The sequence below is a fragment of the Paroedura picta genome, chromosome 6 (assembly GCF_049243985.1).
Source record: "Paroedura picta isolate Pp20150507F chromosome 6, Ppicta_v3.0, whole genome shotgun sequence".
NCBI lineage: Eukaryota > Metazoa > Chordata > Lepidosauria > Squamata > Gekkonidae > Paroedura > Paroedura picta.
Window position 1 is genome coordinate 112,412,307 of NC_135374.1, and position 12,851 is coordinate 112,425,157.

At 48.1% G+C, this 12,851-nt stretch overlaps 1 protein-coding gene across 6 annotated transcripts in view; it reads left to right on the top strand.

Annotated features, from left to right (window-relative positions):
* The window catches only part of TBC1D4 (TBC1 domain family member 4), a 117,492-nt gene extending 105,808 nt beyond the window's left edge, over positions 1–11,684 (top strand). For all 6 annotated transcript variants that reach the window (XM_077343978.1, XM_077343979.1, XM_077343980.1 and 3 more), the window contains 4 exons: positions 1,590–1,749; positions 4,159–4,328; positions 5,460–5,636; positions 8,850–11,684. In XM_077343978.1, the coding sequence (XP_077200093.1) occupies positions 1,590–1,749; positions 4,159–4,328; positions 5,460–5,636; positions 8,850–9,062 (720 nt within the window). In that variant the 3' untranslated portion in view covers positions 9,063–11,684. The remainder of the gene's footprint in view (positions 1–1,589; positions 1,750–4,158; positions 4,329–5,459; positions 5,637–8,849) is intronic.
* The last annotated feature ends 1,167 nt before the right edge of the window (positions 11,685–12,851 follow it).

Below are 12,851 nucleotides of genomic sequence, written 5' to 3' on the forward strand. Positions count from 1 at the left end.
GGTGCTGAGCTGTAACGGAGAAGCAGCCATTTTCAAACGGCCAGGAAATCATAGCTGAAGAAGGCCGAGGGAGGGCTTTGTAGGGCAGAAGAGAGCTGGCCAGAGGGCAGCTGGGGAGACACGCAGAAGTTTATAAAAATGACTAGGAAGTTAAGCGTTTTGCAAACAGAGCCGTACATTCCTGGCTTCTTGCGGAGATAAATGAACATCTCTCCCACCAGATAAGGCACGTAAATTCCAGCGACTCAGCATTCCAGGTGTGGTCCGGGATCTTCTTAAGCCGGAGCATCGATATGTCTCACAGAGCAAACTGCAGCCCTCCAGATGTCCATGGACTACAATTCCCAGGAGCCCCTGCCAGCATTCGCTGGCGTGGGCTCCTGGGAATTGTAGTCCATGGACATCTGGAGGGCCGCAGTTTGACTACCCCTGCTCTAACCGGTGCCAAATACGGGATTAGCTTAGCATTTCTTGATAATGGGTCCTCCTGATGCCTCCTTCTGAGGGCTCAGCGACCCAGGGCAGCTTCTTCCATGTATATTTTAAGCCCTACTCTTTTCTTGGGCTAATGCAGTGGAAAGGATTGCCTTTTCAAGGAGGAAAGGGCAAAAGGAGAGGAGTTTAATCCTTTCCTCCTCCTGCTGTTTTTGTTTGCCGGAGAAAGCTACGCCTGAGCAGCGAATGTGGTTGATCCAGAGTTTCTTGTAGCCGAGCAACATCCTAGCAAAAGGATTACATTCCCCACAGAGGGACCATTGAGGAATTTAGGCCAATGAGGAATGCTCTGTGCTCAGGTGTTCCTCCATGTCTTGTAAGTTTTAAGGTAAATTGTTCCATTGAGCTGGAGCTGACTCACGGAGACCCCATGAAGTTCTGCCTCATGGGGTTTTTAAGACAAGAGATGACCAGAAGTGGCTAGCCGTGGCCATCCTCTGCTTAGTGTTCCTGGCCATTCTTGGTCACCCATCCATTTACCAGTCGTGCCTAGAAGAAGAAGAAGAAGAAGAAGAAGTTGGTTTATGTACCCTGCTTTTTATTAACCAGGGGAGTCTCAGATTGGTTTACAATCACTTTCCTTCCCTCCCTACAACAGTCACTCTGTGAGGTAGGTGGGACTGAGAGCTCTGAAAGAACTGTGACTGGCCCAAGGTCACCCAGCAGGCCTCATGTGTCTCAAAGCAGCTTACAATTGCCTTCCCTTCCTCTTCTCACAACAGACACCCTGTGAGGCAGGTGTGACTGAGAGAGCTCTGAGAGGAACTGTGACTCACCCAAGGTCGCCTAGCTGGCTGCATGTGGAGGAGTGGGGAATCAAACCCGGTTCTCCAGATTAGAGACTGTACCAAGCTGGCTCTGAGACAGACTTGACATCTTTCTCCTCTCCTTCATTTTTATCCTCACAACAACCCTGTAGGGTAGGTTAGGCTGAGGGCATACGGCAGGCCCCAGGTCACCCAGCAGGCCTCCTTGGCTTGAGCAAGGATTTGAACATGAGTCTCCCCAGGTATACAGCCGCCACTTTTAACCACTGCACCGCGCCTGCTCACAAACGTAATGGCCTTTTTCTCCCCTCTTCTGCATTACGGTAGATCCAGATGTACCAGCTGTCGCGGCTTCTCCATGACTACCACCGGGACCTCTACAACCACCTTGAAGAGAATGAAATCAGCCCCAGCCTCTATGCTGCCCCTTGGTTCCTCACTCTGCTCGCTTCGCAGTTCCCCCTGGGATTTGTAGCAAGGGTATTTGGTAAGAGCTTTTGGGTTTGCTCAGAAAACCAGGGATTGCTGCCGATGCCCGAGGCTGGCCAAATCAGAGGAGGTTCCCCTCCTCCCTTAGGGCAATTGCCAGGTAATATTTGTGCTAATCAGATCTGGCTGGGTGAGCATTTGCAGGGAGCCTAAATCAGTCGTTTTCTGCATTTTTAAAAACTTGAGTCAGATTTCTTGTGTTCTGAAGAATTGTGATATCTGATTGTTTTTAGCCAAGTAATACGGCATATCTTTTGTGGGTAGATGTACACACTGAGAGCTAGCATGGTGTAGCGGTAAAGAGTGGCAAACTCTAAACTGGAGAACTGGGTTTGATTTCCCCGCTCCTCCACACGCAGTCAACTGGGGGACCTTGGGCCAGTTGCAATTCTCTCAAAGATGTTCTTCCAGAGCTGTTCTCTTAGAGCTCCACCTACCTCACAGGCTGTCTGTTTTGGGGAAAGGAAGGGACAGTGCTTGTAAGCCACTCTGAGATTCGTTTGATAGTGAAAAGCTGGGTATAAAAAGCACTTTTTCTTTTTTCTTCTTCTTCCACACCGATAGTCTAGGCTGTCCCCTTTTGCCATGGAACTCTGGGGAAATAATTCAGTGAGAAAGTCTTGAGTTCGTTAACACAGAATTCCTTTCTGGATTCTTTTGGGAGATGTCATGAAGCAAGCAGCTTGTGAAAAAAAAAGAGCTGGGTTTTTTGTACCCAGCTTTTCACTACCTGAAGGATTCCCAAAGCGATTTACAGATACCTTTCCCCTCCTCTCCCCCACAAGAGACACCCCGTGAAGTACATGGGGCTAAGAGAGTTCTGAGAGAACTGGTCTGTGAGAACAGCTCTAAGAGAACTGTGACTGGCCCAGGGTCACCCAACTGGCTGCATATGGAGGAGTGGGGAATCAAACCTGGTTTTCCAGATTAGAGTCCATCGCTCTTAAACACTTTCCATGCTGACTCTGGAGTTGGACTGCTTCCCCCCTTCCCTGAACACTGCTATGGAGAGGCAATGTCCTTTCCAGTAAGCATAGGAAGGAGCCACTGGGGTGATGTCAGCAGCACAACAGAAGCCACAGCCAATGATTGGCTGGTGGCAATTTGGGGCCAGCCCTTGAGGTGATCTTTCCACTGAATCCATGATAATGGCTGTAAGATTGGAACGCTTTTGTGGGGTCCTTCCTGTTCGAGACTTGTGCCAAGCATAAAACCGGTAATGGTTTGCTCCAGACGGGTGCTCCTGTAGAAATTGCTCTCGTGGTGGTCTTGTGCAATGTAAAGCAAGTTCAGCTTGGTGCGTGAGAGAGCCATATTGCCTTAGAGTTAGTGGTTTCCAGGCGTTACATGAGGTTTAGACTGACTGACCCTGACTTGTCCACCGAAGAAAAGATTGCAACTTATGTGTGATCCTGGTGTCCCTACAAACCACACAATGTTTGAATTGGCCTTTTAAGGGAAAGTTGGACCTTGTATTCGTTGCATACCCTTAACACCTTGTAGGATGACCCCCCCCCCACTTGGAGACATGTTTTTCAGGGGGGGAAATTCATCTTATACGCCGGCAAATACGGTACGTGGCACAAACACATTTTTATAAAACCAAAGTACATAAATATTTGACAGTGGCACAATTCCGGTTTCAACAATAGAAAACATTTTAAAACATCAGCCACGTAAGAAATGAGGGAGTCAGGGAAGGGATCAGATGTTTCAACTGTATTTCTGCTAGCCTCAGTCATAGGCGTGGCGGAAGAGCTCCATCTTGCAGGCCCTGCGGAACTCTGCAAGTTCCGTCAGGGCCCTGTTCTCCCCAGGGAGTCATTCCACTAAGCAGGAGCCAGGACTAATTTGAAACTAAGCAAAGCCCCTCTATGGGGCTAGGGACCTCCAGCCGGTAGGCACTGACTGATCAAAGCGCTCTCTGAGGGACGTATTCAGGTAGGCAGACTCAGATACACAGGGCCCAGGCCATGTATGATTTTGATGGTTGATACCAGAATCCTGAACCAGATCCAGAGCTGCCAGAGAACCAGCCTCATGTGAGCTCTCCAAGATGTTCAGGGCCCATGCCACTGCATTCTGGACCAGTTGCAGTTTTTGGAGGAAGGATGAGGGAAGGCCCACGTAGAGCGAGTTACAGTAACCAAGCCTGGAGGTAACAGTCTCATGGATCGCTGTGGCCAGGTGCTACGGGGCCAGATAGGGCAGGGGTAGTCAACCTGTGGTCCAGGAAGCATTTGCTGGCAGGGGCTCATGGGAATTGTAATCCATGAACATCTGGAGGACCACAGGTTGACTACCCCTGAGATAGGGCACTGGTAGCTGAGCTTGGCATAGATGGAAAAATGGAATGGTGGCTAAAAGTTGCCTGGTTGTCAGATCTATGTTTTTCTCCCTTCTCCAGACATTATTTTTCTTCAGGGAACAGAAGTCATATTCAAAGTCGCCCTCAGCCTGCTGAGCAGCCAGGAGACACAAATCATGATGTGTGAGACTTTTGAGAACATAGTTGAGTTTCTTAAAAACACCCTCCCAGATATGACGAAGCCCCAGATGGAGAAGATTATCACACAGGTACCAGAGTTCTCCTTTTCTGTCAATTTAGTCTGGATTCTTAGATTCCTGATGTCCTGATTTGTAGACCGTGTCTGACGTCAAAGTGCTCTTCACCTTTGTTTACTTTCAACTCCTTCGATCCAGTTAAGCTTTTTAATTGTTCTTTGCAGGCCATAGTGCAGATGGCAGAGTAGGAGTTACTTATGAGTCGATCTGGCTAGAACTGATATCTCTGCCTTGTTTTTGTCACATGCAACTGAAGTCTTCCTTTGGAATTAGTAATCCCTAGACCAGGGGTAGTCATACTGCGGCCCTCCAGATGTCTATGGACTCAAATTCCCATGAGCCCCTGCCAGCATGGTTGCCTGCCCTAGATGGTTGCTTACATACATAACTTGGAAAGAATGAAGCAACAGGCTTGGGTACCTTTCTGTTTTGTTTGCCTTCTGCAATAAAAGCTCGTGTGAACACCTTTTTTCATAGGCCAGTGTGGCAATTTACTTGCCAGTTTCAGAATGCCTTTTAAAAGGTTCACATAGTTATTTAGAAGAAGAGAAAAACTGGCTACTTGCACCCCACTTTTCACTACCCGAAGGAGTCTCAAAGCGGCTTACAATCTCCTTCCCTTCCTCTCCCCACAACAGATACCTTGTGAGGTAGGTGGGGTTGAGAGAGCTCTAGGAAAACGGTGACTGGCCCAAGGTCACTCATCTGGCTCCATGTGGAGGAGGATTGGTGAATCAAACCTGGCTTGCTAGATTAGAGGCTGCCGGTCTTAACCACGACACCAAGCTGACCCTCCACGAAAACCTCTTTTTGAGCTCTTTATGTAGCGCTAAGCATGGTAGTGTGCAATTGCTAACATTTCACATGTCCTTGCTATTGCTTGACTCTTGTTAGTGACTCTTCCATAGAGCCACCTGAACATGTGAATTCTCTTGAGATTGAGTAAGACCATTGGCCTGGCCACAGTATTCCAAAATGTCATGTCTTTCATATCACCTGCTGCCTGGTCCTCTTTAATGGACATGGTAGGGCACTTTGCCACAGTGCCCCTTTCCCAGAACCTTCCTTATCTTGGGTTCTCCTAGGATGCCCTTCTTAACCGGCTTGTGATCTTGCAAGTATAACATTCTCGTTTCCTGGCAGGTATTTGAGATGGATATTTCTAAACAGCTTCACGCCTATGAGGTGGAGTATCACGTTCTTCAGGACGAGCTTCAGGACGATTCGAATCCATGCGAGAACGGCGAGGCGCCGGAGAAACTCGAAAGGGTGAACAATCAGCTCAAGAGGCAGAACATGGACCTCTTGGAGAAACTGCAGGTAAATTGCGATGGACCAGGCTTGGTGAACAGTGATGCAGACCTTAAACCATGATGGCTGAACACCAAAAAATACGGCAAGAGGATAGAAATGCTGGGAGAACGAGAAGGGTGCTTAATAATTGGAATATGCAAGATCTGTAGTGTGCATGATTCAAAAGCATATGGAGAATATCCTACAGGGGGCATCAGAAAAGCTGTGTATTTGGCATAGTTGGGAAAAAAGCTTCCTGATACTTTTCAAATAATGTCCTCCAGGGTCCTGATTGGCTGTATTAGAGACTTCCTGCTCCTTCAAGCACGCTTCCTCCCTGCTTGCCCCCACATCTGGACAGACTGAATGAACAGAATGGTTTAGAGCAGGGGTAGTCAAACTGCGGCCCTCCAGATGTCCATGGACTACAATTCCCAGGAGCCCCCTGCCAGCATTCGCTGGCAGGGGGCTCCTGGGAATTGTAGTCCATGGACATCTGGAGGGCCGCAGTTTGACTACCCCTGGTTTAGAGTCTGTTAACTAGGACTCTCTCTCTCCTCTCTCTTTATGAAATCATTTCTGTTCTTAATGAAACTATTATTTTGAGCAGCTTTGCTCTCTTAATTTCTTCATGCTACAATTCCCCTGGTGCCCCTCTTTTGGCTGTGGAAGGCTGCAGCAGTGGCAGTATCTGGTCCCCGGTTGAGCTCCCCAATAAGCAGACTCTTTAGTTGAAGAAGTCTCTTTATTAAGGAAGAAGAAGTGAAGCAGGCAGACTACATTCTGTTCTGAAACTGAGGTTCACCTAGCATTACCCCCCTAAGAGCCCTGCCCCCAGAGCATCTTTTTGATGGGCAAATGGTCATGTGCCAGACTGCCCTGTTCTCACACCATGAGAATCAAAAGCAAAAGTTATAAAATATGCCTTCAGACACAGCAGGGCTGCAGTCTTCTAGTTTCCGAGGCCAGCCAGATAACCCTGGAGCTTCAAAGAAGACACTCTGGGCCTTACAGCATCCTGCCTGGACTAGAATAACAAAGAGCTGGCAGAAACCAGCCTAGTGAAGTGTGAAAGAAATGGTCAAGCAAGGCAATTTATCCCAGCACTAAATTCCTACGGCCTAGCTAACAAATCTGTGCACAAAAACATAACACATCAGAGAATCCCATGCATAGGTTAATCAAACAGCATAATAAAGCGACAGGGCAAGAACAGGAACTAGACAGTCACGGCAAGAGAGGAAGCCATGGGAAGAGCATGTGAACATCCCCCAGACACAGTTTTCCTTCCTAGCCACATCATTTTCTCTGCCCACTGCTTTGTTAGGAGTTTAGAACTCTGGAACTTCTGCATACCTAGTTTGGTCAGATTCATTATCCCTGCTCTCACACACAGGCATCTCACATTCCTCCAAGGAGGCCTCAGGGTGGTATGCAGAATTCACACGCCCTCCCGTTTTATCCTCATAGCACCCCTTTGAGGTAGGCTCGTCAGGCAGGGAAAGACTGGCCCGAGGACACCCCAGAGAGCTTCATGGCAGGGTGGAAATCCAGCCTTCTGGCTGCCACACCCCTCTGGGTCATTAGCAGGATCCAGCAGATAAGTAACGATGCAGTCCAACACCTAGGTCAGGGGTAGTCAAACTGCGGCCCTCCAGATGTCCATGGACTACAATTCCCAGGAGCCCCCCTGCCAGCATTCGCTGTGCGCATTCGCTGTGTGCATTCGCTGGCAGGGGGCTCCTGGGAATTGTAGTCCATGGACATCTGGAGGGCCACAGTTTGACTACCCCTGACCTAGGCTTTCAGTGGGGCACAGTGCCAGTCTATTGAATCAAAAATATGAGTGGCAAAAAGTGTTGATAGACTAGACCGCTCAGGGCGAATCTCTGTTAGCTCAAAATATTCTGGAGTTTGTGGCTGAGTGACAGACTGAAACAAGGATCTGGAATTGCGTAGTATATGTGCCCCACAATCTCCCTCCTCCGGGTCTTTCATATAGAAGTCAGTGTGCACACATGTGCATCCTGTTATTCTACTCCAGGTTATCACTTGGGGAGGGGTTGTTCACGCCCACAGCCCTGAATCTTTGTAATCGGGGCAGTTTTGCAAAAATGCCGGTCTGCGGAAGCTCAGGGATAGATGAACCAAAAAAAAAAAAACCAGAATTTTCGTGTCCCTTTGCCCCCTGAAAGATAAGAACTCTCCCCACAGGAGAATCATCAAGAAAAATAGGGGGCATCTTAAACTTGCATGCAAGTTATGGTAATAAAACTATTTTAATCTTTCATTGGGGAAGGGGAATCTGACACTCACAGTCACCTTCCTGACAAGTAAATGCGGCGACTTGTTTCCCATATAACCTCGATCAATTCCTAACAGGGCCTGCCATGCTTCTTACAAGTAATACCTGTAACAACACAACTATGTGTATCACCTTTAACAACTGTCCCCTTGTGCAATGGGTAAGATCAGTGGCTTCTGATCTGGGGAACCAGGTTTGATTCCCCACTCCTCTCTGCATGCAACCTGCTGGGTGACCTTGGGCTAGTCACAGTTCTCTCAGAGATCTCGCGGCCTCACCTACCTCACTGGGTGTCTATTGTGGGGAGAGGAAGGCAATTGTAAGCTACTTAGAGATAGATGAAGAAGAAGAAGAGTTGGTTCTCATATGCTGCTTTTCCCTACCCGAAGGAGTCTCAAAGCGGCTTACAGTCGCCTTCCCATTCCTCTCCTCACAACAGACACCCTGTGGGGTGGGTGAGGCTGAGAGAGCCCTGATATCACTGCTCGGTCAGAACAGTTTTATCAGTGCTGTGATGAGCCCAAGGTCACCCAGCTGGCTGCATGTGGGGGAATGCAGAATCGAACTTGGCATGCCAGATTAGAAGTCTGCATTCCTAACCACTACACCAAAATGATGTCTGCGCGATGATCTTGGGCCAGTCACAGTTCTCTCAGAGCTCTCTCCGCCCGACCCACCTCACAGGGTGTCTGTTGTGGAGACAGGAAGACAATTGTAAACTACTTTGAGATACATGAGGTCTGCTTGATGACCCTGGGACAGTCACAATTCTCTGAGGGCTCTCCCAGCCTCCCCTGTCTCAGGGTGTCTGTTATGGAGAGAGTAACGGTAGTTGATTGTAAGCTGCTTTGAGACTCTTTCAGCGAGTAAAAAGCGGGGTACAAAAAAAAAACCATCCCATCTTCTCTAAAACCTCTGTCCTTTCCATCTCATAGGCAGCTCATGCCCGACTCCAGAGCGTGGAATCCAATCTGGAAGACGTCTTGACGCGAGAGAGCAACATGAAGAGCCTGATCCTGTCTCTGGAGCAAGAGAAGGCCCTTTACCGAAAGACTATCGAGAAGCTCTGCGGGTTCCTTCCAGCCGAGGCGCTGTCGGCTTGCGAGCAGCTCCTGAAGGAGGTGGACTGTCACCCAGACAGCATCTAGAAACAAGCCATAAATCGAGAGTTGCGGGCAACGCGGTTTCTGACAATAAAGGAAACAGACAGTCCGGTGGCCGTGGAGGGCCCATGCTCCGCCACACATGGGCACGGGGATGCTTACAGCAAGCAGCAGGAAGAGGCCTTTTCACCCTTGATATGCAAACTAGGGTTGGGCGCTTTGGTCACTGAAGTGGATGTTCGTGCCCGCAGCCAGCAACACGGGGGGACGGGTGGGGACGGCGCACCAGTTGGCGCATGCACGCAGACTGGTGCGCCGTCCCCACCCGCACCATAGTGTCAGCTGCTGTGGGCGCAAACGGCCGCTTCGTCGGCCTAAGCGTGCAACCCTAAAACCCCAGGCCCATTTTTTAATAACGTGTGTACATAAACTGCAATGCAAAAAAAAAAAAAAAGGCAAAATCTAAGGAACACCATTAGATGTATATTTAGGATTGATCTAAAATGGGATTTCGCTAGCGGAGACTCGTCGTGATTGACTTTGGAAACGTCAATCTCAGTACATTTTTCTTGGCCCGTAGTCGGCGGAACACTGTTGCGTCTTTCTAGACATTAATTAATACTTGAAAAGAAGCAAGAATGTAATTCTCCCCCCTCCAAAGAATAGCATGTTTCTCAATGTCATATGTGTGTGTGTGTGGGGGGGGGGGGTTGCATTTGTAGAGGCAGTGACAGGAGGCAGGAGAGGCGGGGCGATGTGAGGAAGACCCCTACGAGCTCTCATGTGCCCGTAGTAAATTCTGTAGGCATCTTTGTCTATGTAACGCTAATCCCCACTGTCTCTCCAGATGTGATTTTGCTGCTGAGTTGCCGAGTTGCTTTTTTCGGGCACTTCCAAGGGGCCCGGCCTTATTTTTCCAGGTGCGTCCCCAGTCCTCGAGGAAGGAGGAGATCAAAGCCGGAGATGGCCGCCTCCTAGTCTCGCCGATTACTCTGTGAAGAATGCAAATGGCCACCAGCCCCACAAGGGCAGGGGTCTCAGACTGTCAGGGCTGGAGTGTGTGCTCAACGAGCCCGTCGGGAAGAAGGCGCTTAGGGTCGACTTCCTTCCCCCTCGCTGAGTTTTGTAGGTGCAGGCATCCTTTCTGTGGAGGACACTCGGATATTTCATCATCTCCCACCTTAATAGCCGACACGGTACAGTCCGGGAGCCGATTCCTGATGTGACGTTTGTCCATTTTAGAACCTGAGGAAGGGAAGATGCAGCAGGGTTTTCGGCACTGACGGGTGTGTGGTGTCCTAACAGGGTTTCAAAGAGCCAAAGGAACCTTGTCAGCTTTCTCTTTTTCTTCTCTGTTTCCAGGGCCATTGGGATGAAATGACTCCGCTCTCCCCTCCCTCCCCCCCCCTTCCCTTCTTTATTGGAACAACAGCACTGGATAAAAATTGAAGCGTTAAAGAGTTCTTTATACACTGTAAGATTATTATAACACAGCCATTGTGCACTTGCTTTCAGAGAAGCACGTAAACTTTTCTTGGGTTAACTCTCTGCAGAGGTTATAATCTAGATCTAGGGATGGGTACATTTCAGCTGAAGATATCTGCTCTGTCGTTAGACTTTTCTTTTTATATATAAATCAGAGAAGGCCATATACCGGGGTAGTCAAACTGCGGCCGTACAGATGTCCATGGACTACAATTCCCATGAGCCCCTGCCAGCATTTGCTGGCAGGGGATCATGGGAATTGTAGTCCATGGACATCTGGAGGGCTGCAGTTTGACTACCTCTGCCGTAGACACTGTTTGATGCTCCTCAGGCAGCGCCTGCCTCTAGCTGCTTGCTCTGCGTTACTTCGAAGTGTGTGTGTGTTTGGGGGGATGGAGCTGTCCTCTGCCAGACGCTGAAGTCAAAATTTGATATAGGGAATGACAAAGCTATGAAGCTAGCTGTCAGTCACACTGAGGAAATGTGCATTTTGGAAAATGCTTGAATTATTATAGGGTTCGGTCGGGGTGTTATCATTTGTCAAATTGTCTTGTTTTTTTTTTTTTTATAACGAGAAAAGTGCCAAATTCTGCCAAGATGTCTTACTCAAAGCAGTCGGGGAGGGTTGAGTCTGGGCCAGGGCTTCCTTTATAACACGCAATATGCAAAGACAAGCAAAGCGGTGGGGGGGGCACATCAAAATTGTGTTGCTTTTGTGCGCCTGCTGCAGCGTCCGCCTCTCCCCTTCTAGTACTGACACAACGATCATGGCTCTGGTCCAGTCGGACGGCAGGAAATTCTAGGAGCTGGTGTCACTTGTGTTAATTTCTGCCATGCGCCTGAGGGCTCAGATCAGTTGCACCCCGCATGGTTTACGTGCCGTTGGCTACTGCGTCTTATTGCGTCGATAAATTTCACGTGGAACGAGGTGACATTGCAATAAAAACTGTATTTCCCCAGTCCGAGGGAGAAAAACAAAAGCCATTTGAGTAATTTGTGCATGTGGAATTAAATCATGGACTGTGTACAGCAATGATCAAGTTGCTCAGGCGTACCCTGCAATTTGTTTTTGTTTTTTAATCTTGAAAGACACAGAATATTTCACTCTATGTTGGACTTGCGTTGACTTTTGCGTTATTCATTCATCACCTAGAACGTTTCCAATAAATGCCATTGCTGCAATTCCCTTGGCTGATTTTGTTTGCAATATGGATTTTATATAGAGAAGAAGATAAGATATAGAAGCTTGGATGTAGAGATTTCCCGGCTGTCCCCCTTGATATGTTTTTAATCTGATGCAGCTGGCTCGCACTTGCATCCTGATCCCAAAACAAAATTTACAGTGAGGCGGGTGGGGAGAGACCTCCTCCAGGATCAAGGCACTGCAATTGATACCAGTGGAACTGTAGGGAGATTATTAAAATTCTGAGCTTTCTTCCCTGGGGGCAGCTCAAACATCAGGGACTGAACCTGGCAGCGGATTTACTGACCGAAGTAATAAACTATGCAGATATATCAAGCACCATTTATTTAGAACCATCGAGTGCTGCTTACATGATGAGCGATTTCTAATCTTATAAAGAAGAGCATGCAGCTATTAAGCACAAGAAGATTAGCCAGGCTGCCCTTGCAGTGGTTTTAAACATGACAAAATGATTCTGGTTGTCGCTCTATAGATTTAAATGCTACTAAAAAGCTGTATGAAGAGTGAAGTTGCAGAGTTTTTATAAATCATGCAAATCCACAATTTGACTTCTTTTCTTGTTCTTTTTTTCTTTCTGTTTTTTCCCCCCAAGTTTTGGCAAAAACACCTATTGCAAATCTATACTTCCCTTTCTGTGCGTTCTGAGCTGTCTAGCGTCTCTTCATAACCATATGGACTGGAGACTTGACTTTGTTTAAAAAACGAACAGTGAACCCTGTGTTCTTAGAGAATCACGGCATACACACAACTTTGATTATTTGATTTAGGGGGCAAGAACCTTATGGGAATCGCCTGCAGTTTTTCTAAAATGATAATAAAATAATTTCCTTTTAGAAGAAGGTAAAAAGCTTGTTCTGTGATCTGAGGGTCTCTTCTTGTATTAGGTAAGGATGAGACTTTGGGGGGGGGGGTATTGCCTAGCTTGTTCAAGCCTAGCCGTGTGAGGATGCTTCCATGCATTGCTTCTTCTATCAGCCCCCTCCTCTGGCCAAAGCTGGAGATGGAATTAAAGCAGCCCAGCACCTCTCAGCCAGTTCAGGACTCCCTGTTGTCTTACATCTTCCTGACAGCTGTTGGGAAATGGCTTCGGCTTGGCTCACCATTGCTGCAAATCTGCAGAAAGCTGCCAAATGTATGTGAGAACA